At 34.4% G+C, this 21,726-nt stretch overlaps 2 protein-coding genes across 6 annotated transcripts in view; one reads left to right on the forward strand and one right to left on the reverse strand.

The window, feature by feature from the left end:
• The window catches only part of LOC109539537, a 19,343-nt gene extending 17,903 nt beyond the window's left edge, over positions 1 to 1,440 (reverse strand). For both annotated transcript variants that reach the window (XM_019907331.2, XM_019907330.2), the window contains exons 1-2: positions 1,185 to 1,440; positions 600 to 736 (exon numbers count right to left, since the gene is read on the reverse strand). In XM_019907331.2, the coding sequence (XP_019762890.1) occupies positions 600 to 736; positions 1,185 to 1,303 (256 nt within the window). In that variant the 5' untranslated portion in view covers positions 1,304 to 1,440. The remainder of the gene's footprint in view (positions 1 to 599; positions 737 to 1,184) is intronic.
• A 704-nt stretch (positions 1,441 to 2,144) lies between these two features.
• LOC125502293 (cytosolic non-specific dipeptidase-like) overlaps positions 2,145 to 21,726 on the forward strand; it is a 93,480-nt gene continuing 73,898 nt past the window's right edge. For 3 of the 4 annotated variants that reach the window (XM_048666546.1, XM_048666545.1, XM_048666547.1), the window contains exons 1-4: positions 2,145 to 2,667; positions 2,881 to 3,001; positions 3,077 to 3,307; positions 3,373 to 3,908. In XM_048666546.1, the coding sequence (XP_048522503.1) occupies positions 2,287 to 2,667; positions 2,881 to 3,001; positions 3,077 to 3,307; positions 3,373 to 3,908 (1,269 nt within the window). In that variant the 5' untranslated portion in view covers positions 2,145 to 2,286. Of the gene's footprint in view, positions 2,668 to 2,880; positions 3,002 to 3,076; positions 3,308 to 3,372; positions 3,909 to 4,117; positions 4,558 to 21,726 lie in introns of those variants that run through there. The other variant, XM_048666544.1, reaches the window with a different exon arrangement.

The following is a 21,726-nucleotide window of genomic DNA, read 5'->3' on the forward strand; positions in this document are numbered from 1 at the left end:
TTGCTTCCGAGAAACATGCAAAACGGGACGGAAAACATGAAATTTTGCAATAATCTTACGCCACCCTTGCACAAAACGACGATAATTTTTCTAATCTCTACATACACACGCCCCCCCCCCACCGACTTTAAAGCTGGATCCGCCCCTGGATGGATCGCGATAGATTGTACATATACACAGATTGTAGTCAGCCAAGACACACCCTGGGTTGAAGAGCTACAGAGATGAGATGAGATTAGATGGGAATCGATCATCACTTGAGATATATTTATGCCTTTGTTATATCCCCAAAGTTGCTGTTCAACTGCTGCGAATATCTTGATCCTTCGCCATTTAGTAGCTCAATAGCAATGTTATCTACACTCAATCCTAGTTGTTAACTTGTTACCTGCATTCTCGATAATTTTTTGTTGATGAGTCGAGTAAAACATTGAAATTAAAAGTTTTTTTATACTTCCCAATCAACAAAAAAAGGGGTATCACATGTGACAAAGACGTGGTAATGCACGTAGAATTCACCTATATCGACGTGATTACCGCGGCAATTTATCACAGAAAATTACACCCATAGTGATACACTTACAAGTGATCATACTTACAAGTGATCAATAACCAAGTGGCTGTTGGATCCAAACAAGTTGCTTGTATGCTTTTGCTACTATCAGAAAACCAAGGAATTATTTTCACTACTGGTGATAAATCCCCATAGGAGTAGTACAGCACTATTTCGTTATCACTGAAAGAAAAAGAAAAATAGCTTAGCAAAATTTCATGAGCAGATCCGCAGATTGTAAAAAAGTAAGTAATTAAACCAAGATCTATGGAAGAATGTTAACAAACTTTCAATCATTGTATTCAGCGCATTAAATCTTTTTCAGCGCTGACTACGAAAACCACAGGTTTAATAGGGGAGTATTTCTTACCACTAAATATTGGGTACTAGGAATTCTAATAAGATGTCCAGATACAAATTTTATGCTTTCTGGGGGACTATTTTTTCAATACTAAAATCTGAAATAATTTAAACAACTTCTTTTCAATACAGAACAGTTTCCACCCTCTGTTAAGCATGTGGAAACTGCAGGAGTTAGTTTCTTCCAACATCAGTGCGCGCTCAGACAAAACTCTCAGCTTATCTAATGAACTTTAGGAGTATAGGGACAATAAAATATAATTCTACTAACCAGGTAATTAATGCTAAAATGTGCTTCACCCCATTTCTGTTTTCTGTGCACAGTTTTAAATCGATTGATTTAACCAGGGGTTTTAATTCGAAAATTTCTTGCGTGAATAACTGGGCCATCCCGAACCACTTTATTTGTTGTACACCAAAACAACCCCCAAACTATCAGGCCCCCTTTTTAATGCTGATATTGCACATTTTTTGAATAATTCAAAAAAATCATTATGGTATATTTTTGTTTTGGTTCGGTTTTGACAATGTGTGTGAGGGGATGATTGACATCGGGCGGTGACAGTTTGGCATCAGCGCTTAAATCGGAAACAATTTAATTGTTTAAATAATATATAAAATAAAGAAAATTATTAAGTTTATTGTATTGTTTATACAGGTTATCAATTATTTTTGCGTCTTTTTAACGAAAGTTGATGTTTAACTTACGCTTGAGGTCAAGTTTATTCTATCAATTTCAGAAGCTTAAATTAAATTAAGCCCACTGGCCTTTGTAATTAATTATTATATAAAATTATACTGAAACAAAACTTAATTAAGGCTCACCTGATTAATTAACGTGTTATTTATAGCTCATAGCTCATAAGCATATTAATTTGAGGAGCAACAAATAAATATTATCCCGCAGTTAAATCCCCTTATTAATCCTTTGTTAATAATAATTAATTAATGTTCCTTGACACTTCATTTTATTACATTTAACAGCGCAAGTCACGATTTTGTCAAGAACGGAAGTTGGTCAAACTTTTAGTATTGAAAAACTTGAAAATTGCGTAAAATGTCTACCTGAAATAAACATTTCAAGCAATTAGCTCAGATTGATTTAAATGGATTATTATTCAAAGCTTTTGTATTTGAAAAGAGATTTCTCAAATACTTTTTTTCATTTCCAAAAATCAAAAACACTGTTTTGACTTTTTTGCATTTGTTCGGCTGCTTAGGAACCAGGTAAAAATCTCAGTTTCCCGTTGATCGCCAAAGTGTTCAATGTCAATCGAACTGATTTTGGTGACATATCTCTTCATTTTCTCCTATTTCTACGCGGATTATTTGGTGAATTTCCCGTTTCTTCACCAACGCTAGCTGAGCAAGATATGGTATACCCTCATACATATAGAACTGAACATAGTGAGACCATAACAACCAACGCAGTATATGGTGAATATTATGCGGCCAAAACGAGTAAAAAAATCAATATCGAGCCCGATCTATTGCTAATTCTTCAATATGTCGACTCCAATCGGCTTCAATTCTTGGACGATTTGGCGGAAATTGTAAAATTCAAGTCAGTTTCCGGTAAACTGCAATACAGGGATGATGTAGATCGCATGATCAGCTTTACGGAAGAATGGCTTAAGAAGCTGCAGATGAAATACGAATGCTTCAATATCGGCCATTACTTGCTGGATGGGAAGAAAGTTCCGATCCCTTCAGTCATTCTGGCCTCTCTGGGAAATTGCATCGACAAGAAAACAGTGAGTTGAATCGAGTGTTAGTAAAAACTAGCTTATTCGAACCTACAGCTTTTACTTACAGTCGCCCAGGCTTCACTTATTCCCAAGACCAGCAATTCTGCGGATTATTATAAAAGTGTTGTACCTTTTCTTCCCTTTTCCATTCAACTTGGAATCAAAACATAGTGGAAGGAACTCCAATCTAATTCGATTTCAAACTGATCCTCTCCCTAGGTCTGTGTCTATTTGCATCTGGACGTCCCTGAACCGGACTTGGCCGATTGGACCACAAATCCTTGGACCTTGACCAATAAGAACAACGTGTTCTTCGGAAATGGGACCGCTTGTGGAAAAGGCAAGTGCTTGTGTATAATCCACTCCATTTGAAAATTTTGGGGACTTCGATCTCTAACAGTACTTTTCACTCCAGGTCCACTGATGATGTGGTTTCACGTGATCCAGGCTTTCCAGAAGTCAGACATGCCCTTGCCAGTCAACGTCAAGTTCATTATTGAGTTTATGAACCATGAAAACAGCTTAGGGCTGTCTGCTTTCCTGCCCACCAGAGTGCAAGACTTTTTTGCTGGTATTTACAACGTGATTTTATGTGAGTCTGAGTGGATTGGCGGCAAGCATCCCTGCTTGATCTATGGATGTGTGGGTAAGTACTTCAGCAAACGTTGTGGTTTTGTTTATTGTATTGTGTTGGGTTTTGCTTCTTTCCAGGCATGATTCATTTTGAAATTGCCATTACTCAATCTGAGGACTCTAAAGTTGATATTAAGGAAGACATGAAAGCAATTGTAAATTCCTTGGTGGACGACAAAGAACAGATTCTAATTAAACACTTTGGAGAGTACGTGGAGCAGATCACTCCCGATGAGGAGAAAGTCTACGAAAACATCAAGGACTTCGATGCGGATGAAATCAGAGATTCCTTGCCTGATTTTAAAAAGCCCTGGGATCAAGTGAAACTGTTGATGAGCTTCTGGCGGCTGCCCAGCATCCACGTTCACGAAAACCTCGAATGCGTGTGTGATAAAAAGGACTTTTCCAAGATCAAAAAAGTCGTAACCCTCAAACTAGTGCCTAGGCAGGTCGTGGACAAAGTGGAAAAGCTCGTAAAGGCTCATGTTAAAAGTGTGGTGAAAGAGAACAACATTAAAAACACAGTTACTTGTGAGACGCTCGACTCCAAAAGACCATGGTTTGAGAACTTCAGGCTGCCGTGCTACAATGCAGCTCGAAGAGCTGTGATTCAGGTGAGTTTGCCCTTTTGCAGCTTTATCTGGATACATTAGCGCCTGTGATTTATTACCTTTGAGCTTCTTCTTCGTAAACTCTGTCGCATCTTCTCGACCTATTCGTCTAATGACATTCTTATTTACTGCTCTTCTACAAACACTTTCCAGTTGGGTTGCTTGCTCTTCTTACGGCCCTTGAATAGTCATTGATTGGCATGCCCTTTCAGATTTATAAAGAAGATCCGAATATGATCAGAGAGTCTAGAGCTAGAAAAGCGGTGACTGTTCTAGATCGGGTGCTCGAAAAGAACATTGTAATGTTGCCTTTGGCCTGTCGTGGTTCAAATCCTGGTGAGGCCAACGAAAACATCTCCAGTCGGAATTATTACGAAGGAACCAAAGTTATTGCTGCTTACATGTTTCAAACGTCGTACATAAAGGATGCTGCTGTGTAGAGTATTTTGAAAATGTTGGGTTAATTTCGAGAGATTTTCCCATGTTAGTACTGCATTTCTACCCTTGTAGGTGTGTGAGAGTAAAATTTTGAGCGTTGAGCTTGTTATGCAGGTAACATCTTCGAGAGTTTTTATTCTTAAATTCTTCACATTACATTCGTGTATCCGACTTTTTGTGTTTTTTGACTATACTTTCATTCTTCATGACCAAACATTTTGTATTTCATTGTACAGGGGGACCACCTTATTTGAGACTTGAATTCCAGAGCAAGCGAATAGGTATTTTTAATCCAACTTTTGCTAATATTTAGAATTTTTACAGGAGCACATTTTAAAATTAGCTGCAGCTATACAGGGTGCTCCAATAAAAAGTTACATCTCAAACATTGTTTTCAAAATGGGACACCCTATATATGAATACAACAATAAATTATGGAAAAAATTAACGTGACTTTCAAAAAGGCATAATGGAAAATGTCAACTATTATCGATACAATGTGGCAAAATGTGAAACGGTAGGACAAAGTTAAAAAAGTTGTGTGCTTCAGTAGATTTACACTGCATAATTTTTGACAATATTAAAGGACCCTTGTATTACTTAACAAGAATAAAATTTAATCAATTAAAGTAAACATTGTGTATGTAAAATGTCTGTACAAAATCTTACCACAGATTCCTGGGGTGAAAACATAGTTTGTCTAATCTAAAAATTTGCGTGAAATAAAGTCTCGATTGAAGTGGGCCACCCCATAGAGTAAGTAAATTAAGTTATTATTTTCCCTTTTACTTACTCTATGGGCCACCCTGCGTCTATTGTTTATCTTACATTTATGTATGTTACTTCTTATCTCATCCTGTACGGGGTGCTACAAAATTGTTCTTGTGAAAATTGGCGGCATTCCTCTGAAATTGTTGTCTGGGAGCATGCGAGGAGTAGAATAAACATGGTAATAAGAGAATCAACTTATTTGAGAATTTGTCTGAGGAAAACTCTATAAGTTTCGGAACAAAATGAGATCGGTGTTAAACTATAGTTTGGTTTGGGCACATTCAGCCACCATGTAAAGTTACACGGGGAGAAGCGTTTATTTGGCGTCGCAATAATGTTACCAATGTTCAAGCCAAAAAATTGACGGAGTACTTAATGTGTCAAAGAGAAAGATTCAGTGGCCCTCATGAAGCCCGGATTTGAATCACTGTGACTTTTTTACGGGGCGCTTGTAAAATATTTGAAATGACCAAAATACAATATGTGACAAAAATCGTCCGTTGTGACAGATTTCAGACATGGGCAAACGTTTAGGCAATGTCCCCATACATTTTCCAAGAAATTTGCGCATTGGAAAAATAAATTTACTAAAGTTGAAAACTCCTTTTTGGGCCAGCTTTTAGTTAAATGTACTGCTTGCATCTTATATTCTTCAAATGCTCACAAACCATGTTCACATCGACGAACAATTCTAATAGAGGCGTCCCTGTGACTAACGATGTGTGTAAATAAACCTGTAATCCCGGCACCTTGTGATTAGACAAGATGAAACATGGTGGAGGCAATATTCTCATAAGGTTTTTTTGAACACTCTGGGCAATTATTCAGCGATTATATCGGCAATAAAATTTTCGAGGAAGCAAGCCAGCAAGAGCGTGCACGATCCAGCATAACAAGGGGGAAAGATTCGAAAAAGATCCAGATCTTGGGTGCCATAAGCAGGCAGGCGGGCCCCCTCATTACACGGTGGGCAGCGATGGTCACGACCTATAATGTGTGTACATATATTTGCGATAATGACGATTATTATGAACGGGCTCGCCGATTGGATGTCTTCTTTTTGGCCAGAGACCAAGTTCACATTTTTTTGTAAACCGTCCATCTTCATGCAGCTCTCGGAATTATTTGCCATATCGCGTAAGTGGTTGTTCGCTTCTCCTTTTTATAGTTTGGAGATTTTTGAGATTGCAGATGAAAATTTTAAAGTAAGGACAGTAATTCAATCGAAGCTATGAAATGCTTTTCCTTCTTCTAACTTGTCTATGTAGACAATTTGTTGTTGAGCAGTCCGATTCAAACATCAAACGAAATTCAAACGATCTTTGATCGTGTTTCTTGGGCGGCAAATTGCACAAACAAATGTGGAATAGTAGCTATATACAGGGTGCTCCGTAACAGCGTAACGCTGAACCAGAACTAGGTCGCCAATAGGCAAATGTTCCTAAATTTAATGTCAATTAAAATGATGCGCGGTTTGTAAATAACAGCGTTAACAACTGTAGCAACGGGTTTAATGATAGCTGACTTTATTTAGACACTTTTTTGTCTGTTGCAAAAGTTTTACCAGACACACAATTTATCTATAAAAATAGCATTAGCCGATACCTTATACGTAATTAATATTGCAAAATTWAAATTTTTTTGCTGGAAGCGGCTTATTATGGAAGGAATTGATGTGTTGAATCAAATTGCTTAAGCTTTTACATGTTCAATCGAATTGACTCAAATMTAAACTTATAAATACCCTGAGTTTTAGAGCATCAGCCWKRTCTATCTCAAGCCTATTTCATGTTCAACTTCTAAGTTAACTGAAAGTTTTCTTGAMAAGTTGACCGATTCTCAATGACTTCTTGACTTGAATMTATGTTCAAATGTGTTCACTAACCAGCACTTTGAAGCTGATTTGCCAGTKTCACTTCTGCAGATTAATTGCTAAATGGTTTTAGACCAGACTGAYGGAAACAATCAAACTATATAATTTGAGTTATTCGATTATAGAAAAACATTTTGAATTAATTGTACTTATTTGATGTGTGATGTTTACACTTGMGTAGAAGAAGAAGTTWTAAAAGGTTTTGTTGCTATCAAAGGAAGATGTAATTCYATACACCATGTTAGGACAAACCCCGATTTAAAAGGGTCGTTAWTTTAAAAAACTGTTTACTTTTACGACAAAATRCTTTTTCCATATTCGCATGTATTTWCTTTATTAAAATGCAGGCTCCATCTAGMTTGCCCGATTKAGCTTATTCAGTCTTTTCTATCTCTTGCGTGYTTTGTAAAGTTTTTGAAAGKAATCAATATCGAGTAACGGTCGACATTTGATATAAGAATTGAGCAAACTAAGAGAAACACGTTTCATATTTTTTTGCCTTCCCTGAAYACTCCATAATGCAAAATTGCAAGAATGATGAACGCTGCAAGATGAAAAAAACGATGCAAGATAAATAATTTGYCGAAGACAGTCAGCTAGTGACGATAAGACTCAAGAAAACCATTTGAACAGAGAATAACAAAAATGATCAATTTATTTGCTATTTTTAACAATTTCAGAAATTTGCAGAAAAAAACCAATTCTCCCTGAAACTCGATTTACAAGCGTTTACAAATAGTGGCCAAAACTATTTATCTTAAAACCTTTGGTGCCGGATAGTATCAAGGTGTTTTAGTCAGTAAACTGGAATTACAATCTTTACCAAACTATTGGCATTTTATGCACCTCAGAAAAACTAAATTTTTCACCAAGCTTTTGCAAACTTTAAATTCTTTTTGAAGGAAAATGTATATTAAAGGTCAGCCAGAGCAGTTCAATTAAAACAATGGATAAATGCTAAAAGAAACAAACATTTTAGCAAAGAAATAGCGTTGATATTATTAAGGTCAAGTTGGGTTCCTAACTAAAAGTCAGAACTAATTAATCTTTTATTTTAAAATGTCAATTCTTTTTGCTATATGTAGRACTACATTTAAAAACACTTCTGGGTTTGTTACTTTTTATATTTGTTTATTTTTATGTTAATTGACTTGTCCAGTCTATTATTTATCAATATTTTAWACCTGAAGACGGAGACTGTTTTTGTTCTATCTAAACAAMAAGTTTGCTAAAATACTCGGAAGTTGATTTKACAAAGGCACAAACGTCTGASCGTTAATACTTTCCCCTTTTCAGTGAGTTAGTTTGACTAAATCGTCCTCATAAATATATTTTAGGATAACTCTGTATATTGCATAATTACAACTTGCTAACAAAAAAATTGTGAATCCAGATAAGCTAATTAGAGATCAATGCATTGAATGGTGCTGTTTGGTTCTTTGGTCAAAAGCTAGTTAAAAGTTCAACATGATTAAAAAGCTTGAAAACAAGCAGTCCATCCTGACGCATCGGGTGGTAAACAATTAATACGAGATAACTACCTACCAACAATGTGCGTCAATAAGTCGGACGATTTTTCTTTCGGGCGGAAGCCTTATGATACAACAAAAGCACCATCATTAGAAATAATAAGCTCGCAGCTTCTTCATAGGTGGTAACTAAGTGGGAAAAGATGGAATATGTTATGGAAAATCAAGGCAGCTGAAAACGTTATGCTGATGATGTAAGTGGTATTCTTCGGAACAGTCAAACTAGCTGTTCCCAAACCGCATCAGTTTGTTCCATTCCAAGAATACAATTTAGTTAATCTCTGTTTACTCCCTTTACGTTAATTTATTTACTCGATTCTTTAATATTTAAGTGTCAGCTTCATCCTGTTAAAGAGTAAAAGTAATTGTTCTTCAACTAATTTCAAAGAGTAAATTGATTGAAAATGTTTGTTTTCAATTCACTTCAAATCTCGTCGATTTGCCTGGAAGCCGACTTTTAAATGCAATTTTGCAAATTTTCTAATAGAACTAATTTTACACCAGCGAAATTTCACCGTTTTGGAGCGTGAAATAGAAATATTATCAGCAACCTGGACAACTGTACAGTACAGGGTGTCCCGTAAGCACACGATCAAAAGGATACTGCGATTTTCTTTGCATTATCAATCTCAATCAATCAATTTGTTAACAAAAAATGTCTGGCTCCTCTGCTATTGAGGGTCAAAGTTCTTCAAAATAATTATCTTTTTTGAAATTTCGGGAGAATGACACGATGTATTTTAGCGAAATTCAGTTAATGTCTAACATTGTTAAATGACAAGAAAACAGAAATATTTTTTTTCGCAAAAACTATAAATGCTACAAGATTTTACAAAGAGCACAAAATCGTGAATAAATGATTAGTGTATTAACCAAAAACAATGAGTTAATTTCATCCACCAGATAAAAAGTTCTGGTAGCTTTTGCACCACGACACTCAAGAATTCACCACTTGTTCAAAACGGCTGAACTCGGTGATGGTTTAATCAAAATATGAGTCTTACATAAGAACAAATTCACAGCGAGTTTCACCGAAATACATCGTACCATTCTCCCGATATTAAAAAAATATATATTTTGAAGAACCTTGACCATCAATAGCAGAGGAGACTTTTTTTGTTAATAAAAGTTAGGTCAGATCGTCTTCTTTTGATCCAAAGAATATCGCAGTACCCTTTTAGTCATGTGCTTACGGGACACCCTGTATATGTATAAGTGTAGGTAATTAATCTACATTTGATAGTGTTCTTACAAAAATTGTCAACTTTCCACTGAAAGCAGCAAGCGCCGGTCCGTTTCTTCTTTTAAAAACGACAATTTCTGAATTGTTTGTTGGCCAGTTTTTTGAAGGTGCATATAATTTGATCTTTTAAAAGGTCAGTCTTGGTCTTGTTCTTCAAGTATGCAAACCATCAAAAAGTTAATTCACAAACCGTGTCATAATTCCGACAAATACAGAGCCCAGTCGGAGATCATATCTATAGTAAACATACGTGCGATGAATGAAAACTCCAGTATCTGCTTTCTGATGAATTTTAGCAAATTTATTGTATTTCGTTGGAGAAAAGAAACGCTGGGAATACAAGCAGACTTTTGTCCTCTAGCGGGTTTCTATTCATTTAACTTGGCGTCGTTTTAGGATGAAACGGACATTTCCTTTATTGCATGTTCTGTTGGCGTAACTGTTCGATTTAAGCATACTATATCAAGGCCTAACATTCAAACCTACAAACGAGGCTCGTTAAACCAAAATAGGACATTTTGCTGAAACAAAGTAACTTAGTGCGGTATGCAAACCTAAAACAATTATTTTAAACAATGGATATAGCCAATATATAAATTCCGTCTGCCCAGAGTGAACAATGGTTTGGAGCGTGCTTTGCAATTGTGTTTCATACATACAAAAACCCAAAACGATCGTCATATGTTACGACGAGGTACCGGAGGAGTCGTGAGAACACAAGTTGCCTGCAAGTACCATCAGTGGCGTATTTAACGAGGAATTAATTTGAGGCCTCAATTAATAATAGCACATTCAGTCAGGCAACATTCCGTCATAAACTAAGACATAGAGCGAGTTATTGAGAAACAATGTTCGAAGGAATGCGGGCATGTATATGGCGAACATATCTCACATACGCCGAATGGATACCACTCACCGTTGAAAGAGAAGAAATCTAAGATGTAATCTTGAAATCTTTAAGGTTGGCTGATGCTGATAGATTACCGCTCGTTGCTGGCTGTGGTCAACAAGACCAAATAAAATCCAATTATGCAATGATATGGTGGTGTGTCTCAGAACGACTTTTATTTAAATTAGCCATTATTCCTGCGGCTGCCTGTGATTGACGGAGAATTAGCACCGACTGATTATCAGTCGGAATCGACTGGAGAGTGACAAAGAACATTGGGGAAAGTTTTTAGCTAGAACGTCAAACTTTGCCATCTTTTCAATGTAACGCCTCAAGAAAATGATCAATTTAAATTATAAAATGTCATTTATTATTGGGAGCTGGATCGACGTAAGACAGTGTTAAGTATATCGACTGCCTACGTTCTACAGATCGCTTATCGTTGTAGGACTACATTTTTGTAATTGGCTACTTGGACGGTTAGATAGGAAATTGTTTTAATTCAATTGTTTTCACCACCTTTCGATCCTCATGTTTTCAATAGGGTGTTTTCACTTTTTTTAAATTGTATATACTTTCCTGACTGTGTTTCAATTCCAAATCAAAATCAATTCCTGGGTTTCAGTCATTTATTGTCTTTATTTAACAATTAAAATCCGTTTCGGTGTATTTTTCCACCATCATCAGTTTTTCTAAAATAACATAGTTAAAAAAAATTCATTAATTTAAAAAACAATCACAGTTCGTCAACAGCCTCATCATATCACACATTAAAATGCATCACAATTGCAATACTTTAAAACATTCTAAAATTAATTAGGCCTAACAGGTGATTAGTCACTTTTTTTTTAAATGTTGATATATAGAAAGTAGTTATGGCAAACATTGCAGTGATATACATTTTTGGGCAAAAAAAGTCTCCATAATAATTTAAAAGCGAATTTAAATTGAAATCAGATATTTTCCGCCAAAAACGCCAAATCCGAATCCAACCGATCGTCGGTTGCCTATCCTGATTGTGACGTAGCAGGTCATATCAACAAAGTGTCTCGTGTTTATTTTGTTGTTTTATTATTTAAGATATTGTGATTATCATTATTTTATTTATTATTATTATTATTATCTTCTATAATGGAAAATAGTGACATGTATGGATCACAAAATAAGCATGCAAGAATACCTCAATAAGTGCTCAATAAACTCTTTCTAACCGTTCCTCATGATTATGCACGTAAAGTTTTATGGTTCAAAGCAGCTAGACGTGATGTTCCTAAATCATAATCAATGTTTTTTCGTTGCGAGGATCATTTTAATGAAAATACGAACAAAAAGCTAATGATGAGGCAGATAGAATATGCCTTCGGTCGTACTTTGTGTTCTGGGCAAATTCGACCTTGTACAGTGCTCAAAGAACCCTAGCGTTGCAATTCCACATATCCGATATCACCATATTGTTCTCGTGATGCCCAAAATACAAATTTAAGAGTTCATTTTACTTTTAAAGCATCCATGTGTATAAATTAGGTTAAGTTGAATAAGTGAAATTCTATATATTATTTACCTAATTTAAACCAATACAGGCATATTAGTATATTAAGGAGAGAGTAACTAATAATGAATTTACGAATTTTTACTTACGCTGCTGCTTTGACACCCTTAAATTCGGCTGAATTAAAGCGTTCGTCGTTTTTTAAAAATTCGGTAACCATAAAAATATGTACACATGGTAAATTGTTTGTTGACGCTTTAAGGAATCCTTTTGAAGCGATTTTTTAGTTTAACACGAACTATAAATTATTTAAATCCACAAAATAATTAATGAAACACAACCACACGACTAAACACACTGCACAGAACGTAAACAATCGGCCATTTATATGACCAGAGACGTCACAACCAATAGGATTGCGTTTTAGAGATTCATGAATAATTTGAATTTTAGCCGAATTTGTTTATTAAATATTTCACAAAATAGCAATGGATAGATAGTATAAACTTATTTAATATTTCATGTATATATATTACCATAGATTAATGTTCAGTTTGTAGGAATTTCTGATACAATGAAAACACCCTATTCTCTTAGCTTGGAAAGTATTGCATTGAAATCGCGAGAATACGGCCCTTGTCGATTCCCTTATTTGTGACAAGACTTTACAAATATTTTATAATTTCAAATAAAATAAATAACATTTTTATTATGTTTCTTATAGAAAAGACGATACACGATACAGTTGATCTAAAGATAATCTTGAAAAAACATTTTACGGAGAGTGTGAATTTGACATATTTAGTGCGCTGTTGTTTAGATGCTGAATTATATGTAATTTCTTACTTTACTGTGTGTTCAGAATTAGAGTTTTTACAGGCTTTGGAGAGTTGTAAATAAACTTTATTTAATAAATACAAAATACCCTGGTTCCTCAGCTTGGAGGAGAGCTTTTAATATTTTTCCAATACACACGGGATGATTCAGGCATATGAAAGCACAGTTCTAGGAATTTGAAGTGCAACAATAGAATTTCTGCATAAGGCGCTTAAATAAAGCTCTTAAAGTCTCCTCTCATTCTTAACTTTGGTTCTCATGTTCAAATGAACTCGTTCTGAGTCATTCTGTATAGAAAAATTATAAACGTCCTCTTTAAATAAAAACCCATTTTTGGTCTATCGACTTTTCTAAATAAGAGCTCTGAATTTTCAAGGTCCTAAAGTGTGAAGCACGTTTCCAGTACGGCTCGAGCATAATTAAGACTTTTGCTTCTTGGAACTTTGACTTTCGATTCGCTTCAGAGGAAAAACGCTCTGGGAAATCGTACAAAGTGTTTGATTTGATAAAAATGTCACACACTCATCGAATTCGATTCAGGAAATATCATGGAAGAGCCGCGTGCGGTCTCAGGAATAATAAATGTGGGACGTTGCAATGGAAGCAATTTATTAGGTGGGATTTTGCGGATGAAGAGCTCCAAAGGTTTGATAAATGTTAACAATACAAGAAAATATTGATTTTGAGTAAGGATAAACGACATGAAGTATAAATAATAAGAGAATTTTTGAGTTTAAACACCGAAAAAATCAAAAGGTCCTAGAAATTCCTAAAGTCCATATTTATATACAGAAAGATACGTGAAACAACCAACACCGCTTTTCCCATATTTAAAAATGATTAAGGGTAGGTAGGTACTCTTTAACATGACACTAAAAAAAATTTGAAAACAGCATATCTTTGATCAATATTTGACGAAAAAAATTGTAAAATGATATTGAATTATGAACTAAATAATTCATTCCTTTAAAATATGGTTGAGAATCAAGGGGATTTTCGAACTTTTAAAAGTAAAATTGCGTAGTATTGTAATTTTTTGAAGAAAAGAACAATAAATGCACAAATTAAATACTAATTTATTATCAATTCTAAACCAGCACCATAAATGTATTTTTCAGTGTCTTACTTTGAAAGTCAATAAATCCGCAATGAGTCTGTTTAGAATATCCTGTACAAAACAATCGCGCTAATGCAAAGGCAATATTTAAAACTGCAAAACACTGTTCGAAAATGATATGCAATTAAATATTAATCCCGAAATGTTTAAGTAAACGCCAATGAAGGAGTTATCAAAAAATATAAAAATATATTCCTATTAATGCTGAAATTAAAATTTATACAAATGTAATGCAAGAAAATATGTAAAATATGCAACAAATACTTCAATTTTCACTTAAAATTAATGAAAAAAAAAGTCCAACATTTTTTCACCGACTGGGTAAAAAGGAAAAAATTCTGTATATGAAGCAAGTTGCCAGTTGTGAAATGTCCATGACGAACTTGCCCAAAATGATCTAATCAGATAAAGATGTTTTTTATTTCAACACCAATGTTTCTACTGAAAACATGGAATAAAAAAGAAGGAAATGACAAAAAGAGAACATTTTCGGTCAACAAGAGTGGGAGTTAAAAAGATTTAAATTTAAACTATCAAATATATTAAGTAATTCGTTTATAATTGCTATGATTTTAACTAAGCCTTCCAGCTTTTGATATACTGAGGGAGTAATACTTACAATTCGTAATCTAATCCAAGGCTATAAAATTGCAATAAAATTACTACATTAATGTTTATATTATTTCCTCTAAGTCCTTCTTCGTCTAAGTCAAAGTTGTTTCCCATTTGAGCTTTCAAAAGCTCACTGAAATGTATTTAGGTGGGACATAGAGTAACTATCGTTAAACAAATGCTAAAAAATGCAAGTTAGATTTTACAATTTGTCACCGTCATATTTCTTACGTGGGGCCAAGAATCTTTAATCTTTAACTAAATGATTATAAGGACTTAAAGAAAAAACTCTCTAATGTAGATACGGATAACTGAATGGATAAGGTGCAGTTATCAAAATGGATTGCTAAAGTTACCTTTTTTAACTTAAATAAATATTTAGAATATAAATGGATATGGGTAAACCATTAAGTCCGTTTTAGCCTGACTATACTTACTTATAGGTACAGTAATATTATTTATTGATGGAATATAATGATAAATTTATTATAATGTCACTTTTTGCAAATGTAATCTACAAGTTAATTTGATTTGAGTTTCAAAATAAGCTCCCAAATTTATTGTAAATTTACTACTTATTGTATTTGAAAAACCTCTGTCCCAACAAGTCACTTGTGACTTAGGGTTCAAATGCTTTGTAACAATACTGTAAATTTCAAGTAATATATTTGAATTTGAGATTTCGCAAAATTTCTAAAACGAACTAAAAAAATACTCTGTATTTAGTTTTCGCGTTAAACTATTGCAACTATTTGTTTCTTACGCAATTTTGGGCGGTATAAAGTTTCGAAAGCAAACTTGCATCACTGGGATATTTTATGACGTAATAATAACGTTCCTATAATTAGATAATGTAAAAATTAGGTTTAAAGTCCATTAAAGCAACGATAACAATCAACTTTTCTCTATTGATTAATGTAAAGCCCACACTGCAGCTCAAACAGTTTGAAGACGCAAGAAAATTATTATAGTTTAACGACATAATATCATTTTATAAAGTGTTAATTTCATTCAAATTAAATAAACATCTTGAAAACCTTTTCAAGGAACATTGATACTCGAGAAGATAAATGCGAAAACTATCAGAGATAATGCTAACTTTTTCAGTATATAACCAATAAAGAAATCAAACTCTTTATGTATAAAATTCTAATACACGTGAAGCTTTGCAATTTACTTGCTACTTTAGCTTATAAACGAAACTGCTCATAGAATTGAAGACATCAAATCGAACTTAAAACAGTTCCCAGTTGATCAACCATTAATAACCGATGTGGGTTTGGTCTTGGATTATCAGCAATCGTAACAGACATTTAGCTTTAGTTGTCTCACCTTGATTAATAACCGATGTTACACGGGCCATTAATATATAGCTTGAATAGTTGATTCTGCAATAACTTGAGCAGAACCACTCGAATTAAATCATACTAATTGTTTTTGGGCAAACTGATTGATTCGTGCATAAATCCTGTTGATTTTCCAAAACCGCCTTTAGCTTTATGACAGGATAATGACCAAGATTCTAAAACTGTTGATGTAATGCTATTGATTTTGGTAGCAGGATTCGGGAAATACAAACACCCAGTAAATTGTTATTGTAACACGGATTCGAACAATGAACAAAAACTAATTAAACTAGCATCCTGGATAAAAATGTATCTATTTTTTAGTTTTATTAGATCATGGTACTAAAATAGCTTCATGAGTGAGCAATTATCGAGTACATTTCATGCAATCAAAGCCCTGACCTTTCTATAAGCGCTTATTGCAAATTAAAGCATACTCGAAAAGAGCATTTGTTTGACATTTTGCTGACTGATATTTTATGGATGGAAAGACTGGGCGAAAAAATAATGCAGTCATCTGGGTCTTCAAAGCTCCTAGCTGGTAAGTACCTCAACTATTACTAATTATTTTATGTTTTTAAAACCTGATTTCAACTGCTAAAACATTAAATCAGGAAACTACATATATTCTCATTGCATATTTGATGTACCTATGGGATTATTCAAAAGTGTTTATGGTTGTTTATTATTCAAGTTCATGTTATTCTGGCAATGGAGAATTTTCAAAATATCTTTAACATAAACCGGAATTGTTTCTTTTCATGGTCAAAAGTAAGATCAATTTTATTTAATTGGAAAAAGACGGAAAACTGTGATATTTAAATGTTTGTTCAATCTCTCAAGCGCTCAGTTATTCGTTTGTGTAAGAACAGTCTAGGTTTAAATCAGTCATAAAGTCATAGTGTTTTAAGTGAGTTTTAAGTCAAGCGATTATGTTAAAATGTTACAAAAGCCAGCTATCAAAGCCACATTTTGAATTAATGTAATATTTTTTTGCTATTTTCATATTACGAATGCAGACGACTTTTACATGTGAAGGTCTACTCTTACATGTGAATGAGTGCAGTGTTTCTGGTTTTTAGGCGGCCGTTGAAAACAATTCCTTTCTGACGTTTCGCAAGCACGAGTGGTTTGCACCTTCAGAGACCTTTGAGCTCTGAAGAAGTTCGTCGAAGAGTCGTGCTTGGGAAACGTCAGAAAACAAATATTTGCTACAACAACTTATAATTCCAAAAAACTCACTAATTACTTGTAGAGAGAGTTTCCTGTAGAATAAACTGCTATGGGTAAAGGTCTTCATTTTGTTCTACTTATGCGGTAATTGTGATTCCGTAAAGTATTCTGTTCTGAAGTTTGGGTTATGGACTAACATTAGGTTTAAATAAGTACGGGATGTTTTCCGAACAATCGAGAACATTAAATATAATGTTAGACACTGTCTTTATAGCAACAGTTTATTACGTTGCGGCTGACTAATGCGGCCTTCTATTGCTTCATTTATATCCGGATTATGGCATTCTGCGCCTTCCGGTCTCCAGTCTCCAGCCTCTTCTATCTTCCCAATCTCCTCTGACTTAGATCTCAGTATTCTTCTGAACCATGTTGCTTTCGGTCTTCATATTTTCCTTGTTTTGTGAGGTGTCCAGTTTATAACTATTTTAGGAATGCGATCATCACTAATTCTTCCTATGTGTCCGCACCATATAAGTTGTCTTTGAATCTCGTCTATCATTGTTTTCCCTACTTGCATGATTTCTCTTTTTCATGTTTTCGTGATTCTTTCCATTCTTGCCCATTCATTTCCCTGCAAATTGTCTCCAAAAGTCCATTTCAAACGCCATGTGAATCTCGCCTCAGTGAATTTCGAAAGTTGGAGCGTAGTAACTCACCGGTGAGTGAGTGCGTTTTGGATAAACGGTATTTATAAAAAAATGTGCTGAACTTTTTTTAGGTGTTAAAATTCCAATTCCCACCCTCATAAAGCCTTAACTGTTAAGCATAATTCAAAGTGAAGCGCGGTGACACGCGATGCGTTATAACTCAGTAGCGCAGACAACGGCAACAACTCAAAAGCGCAACTCAACACAGTGTTACCCATGCCTAGTCGGCTCTTGAGCTTTTTCGTTAATTGCCATGTTTTACATCCATATAAGATTATGCCTTGAAAAATTGCTTTATATATGAGCCGTTTCCTGTCAGGTGATATATGATTTGACCATAGAATCTAGTTAAGACATCCAACCACTTTTTTATGGTGCAATATTGACATGTATTGTACGTTTTTTAATTTTTCTATTTGGATAGTGAACCAGACCTTCTTAGGATTGGTGTCAACAGTGGCCATACATATTTTATGGCAAAAAATATGTTATCATTGTTCATAAATTATTGAAATCTTCGTCATTCTACTACAGTTTTCAATATTGAACTTGTATTCCAAACAAACTTTTGGTGCAAATGGCATGTGTTGGAAAATGATTGTTTCTTTCATTAAATATACCTCGTGTGAAACAATTTTTTCAAAAAATGAACGTTTTAAACAACCTTTTACTTTACACTATACATTTTCACAGCATCTCATTTGTTAAAATTTTATGCAACTCTAGGCGCAACTTAACGTTTGATCAATAATTTATACTGCCGAAGTCTATGTGTTGTAAAATTCGTCGAATGAACCAATAAAATATGCCTAATTCTTCTTCGGCGCTCGGAGTGGATGCTTATAGAAAGGTGTGAAAATATGTTAAAGCTGCAATTTCATTTTACTTTAGTTTGAATTCCATTGTTGAGCAATACCACCATACTTTTTAATACGAAATTTGCAGGTGTAATAAAACGCTCCCGATGTATAACTCATACTTATTTCTATGCGAACTTTGCCTAAATTCAGTAATTAAAGTAGCAATGAATGTATGCAAATTGGAAGCACCAACAACATTAATAGTCGAAATAAATGATAGTAATAAATTCTTCATAAAGTCCGAGAAATCCGAAAAGCAATTCGTATCCAAATCCCATAATGTTTCGGAGCGGAATCGGTACGTAATAGTGTGTCATGATGACCTATCACTCGTTTAGATGTAAACACGAGAACAAAACAACAGTTCAAATAGCAATCTCCCTTAAATTCCCGATGGGTTGAGCAACCTGCTGGTCTGCTCGTCGGTAAGGCCTTTCAAGGTACCAGCGGGAGCCAAAGCTGTAACACATCCACTCCTCGTACAATGGTAATTATTAGCATGACATGATGATTCGGACGAGAAAAAAACCGTCCATCGGATTAAGACGATGAGAATTTGATTTGTGAATTCCAATGTGATCTTGAATAAATCGTTTGTTTATCACGACGCCATTTTTCATACTTAACGAGACGATCGCTGCCTGACAGGGTGACCGTTGTGGCAGCCTTTGTTATGTTTTAATTTTTATGACCAGCAATTCCACTGTGGATTCAATAGCTCTTGCAATGTTCGCTATATCAAAGTCTCAAATCGAAGTTTTGTCCACTACTTGAACGACTCCTGTATCTTAGGACTAAGATGAAATTCCATTTAGGCTTTGTCTGGAGTTTTCTATAACATTCACCTTTTATTCTTCAAGACTACGTCAATTTCTTCAAATTAAAAATGGGTTTATTGGGTAAATAAATGTTCGGTGGTTTTCAATATTTTATTATTTATATTTGTAAAGCGGAGAGCTGTAAAAACGCCCTTAAGAGCTATTTGTGCTGTGTAAGGTACCCGATAGCAAAAGAGTCAATAAAAAATAGTATTCAGAATACATTTTTGGACTTATAGAAAACGGCGACGAATCGCTATCGTCATAGACCAAAGTTAACAAATGACTTCATTTGCAAAAAAATAATAAATAAATAAATCAACAATAGAAAGGATTAAAATTGCTTAAATCAAATCACGAATCAAGCCCGGAAAATTGGAGGGTTCCATATATTCTTTTATTCACTATTCTTTTTATTCACTATTTTCGCAAAATCGACTTTTTAAATAACAAAACACATCTAAATTTTCGGCCTTTCAAGTCATTTTGACTAACCGATGCGGTTTAGAGAAAAACAAAAGATGTTTTTTTGATCGTGAAATGATACGGTTTCAGCGACTTTTACGTAAGTGGTTCTTGGCAAAAATGCTCATTAATTATGTTCTTCTCAAACTATTCGTGTAACAACAGTTGATTCCGCTTAGCAGATCCATTATCTGTTCTATGAAGAAAATCTTTCGTAGATCGACAAACAGAAGTCCCATTCAATAGAATCATCTAGACCCTGACCAATTTAGCGATTGGGAACTATTTGATTAAACAGTTTTGCAATACTGGTAGCGAAATAAAATATACTTGGGAAAGTACAATTTCAACTTATTTTAAGCTATCGCGTTCTTTCAGCTAAATAAATAAGTTCCAAACTTAAAATAACTGTCTTGAAAAATACTCTTTAGACGATTAGTGTTCAGAAAAAAATTCAGAATTAAACCCACTGAAAATGAGAAACTTTTGATAGTAGATATCCATATGCGACAAAAATTTTCAAAAATAAAAACCGCTAAATAAATAAAGGACTTTTAGAGCGTTCAAAGTTTTTAGAGAATAATGTAAAATTAAATCTTCGACGATGAGGCTTCAGGTTCCATTTTCTTCATGGCTTATTAAAATTCATTGTCTCCAGTCGAACTAAAAAGTAGTCTTTCCGTTACTCTTGTCATTTGCCTGCATTCGTTGGATGAATGTTCTCAAAATGTTTTATTATGTGCACATTTTTCTGTATGTAATACTTTCCTTTCTCCTTATTGGGTTTGCTCTTAGTATGTTTCCACAGTTGGCTTACAAATGGACTTGTAAGTTTTTGTCGCAGTTTCATATCGAAGCTTTTGCTTTGCTTTGTAAGTGATTTCAACATTTTGTTCTTTCTTCTCATAATTTCCGTTCGAGTGTTGTGCAAATGTTTCGTAAATTTGTGTTTTTGAGGACTGTTACCCTTAAGTATTTTAAGTCGTTTTTCGATTCGGTTTTTGACTCGTTTAATACTCTCTATGTATTTAAAGTTCTCTGAAATTAATTGTAATGTAGTAAAAGTAGAATTTCAATGGCATCTGGATTCTCCATTCATAAAGCCATGTCATTGCAATGTAATTTTTCTACCGCTTTTGGCGTAGATTAGTCGTGAGTTACAAGCGCACTGTCGTCTGCAAATTGTACCATGAGAGAGGTTTGTTGAATTTGGTGTAAAATGTCATAGCAGTTTGAATTGTAAAAAAGGTGAGTTTGGCAGAACGAAAAAAAATGTCAATGGGTACGTTAACTTGTTTGTATTCGAGTGGGTTTCTTATGATGTAAGTAATTTGGTGTTTGAAGTTCGCAAAGTTTAAACAATATTTTTTGTGTCCAACACTCTAAAAGGACTTACTATTGTTCGTAAATGAACTAGCTGAAACTGGCGAAGAGTCCATGTAAAAATATTAGGTATGGAAATCGAAACATCATAAATTACCTACTTCTGAGCGAGTTTAATAAACCGTTTCGGACAAAGTGAAGAAGCCTTTTCGAACAAAGTTATTATTTGCGATAATCAAAAGAATCAAGCTATCGTAGATATATTTTTAGAAGAGTTACACTCGCTACGAACACTTCAGCAAGTCGACTTTTCGGTATCTTAGACGTATTT

This window comes from Dendroctonus ponderosae, unplaced genomic scaffold (assembly GCF_020466585.1).
Source record: "Dendroctonus ponderosae isolate FM_Combo_2020 unplaced genomic scaffold, Dpon_F_20191213v2 Dpon_F_20191213_5, whole genome shotgun sequence".
Taxonomy (NCBI): Eukaryota; Metazoa; Arthropoda; class Insecta; order Coleoptera; family Curculionidae; genus Dendroctonus; species Dendroctonus ponderosae.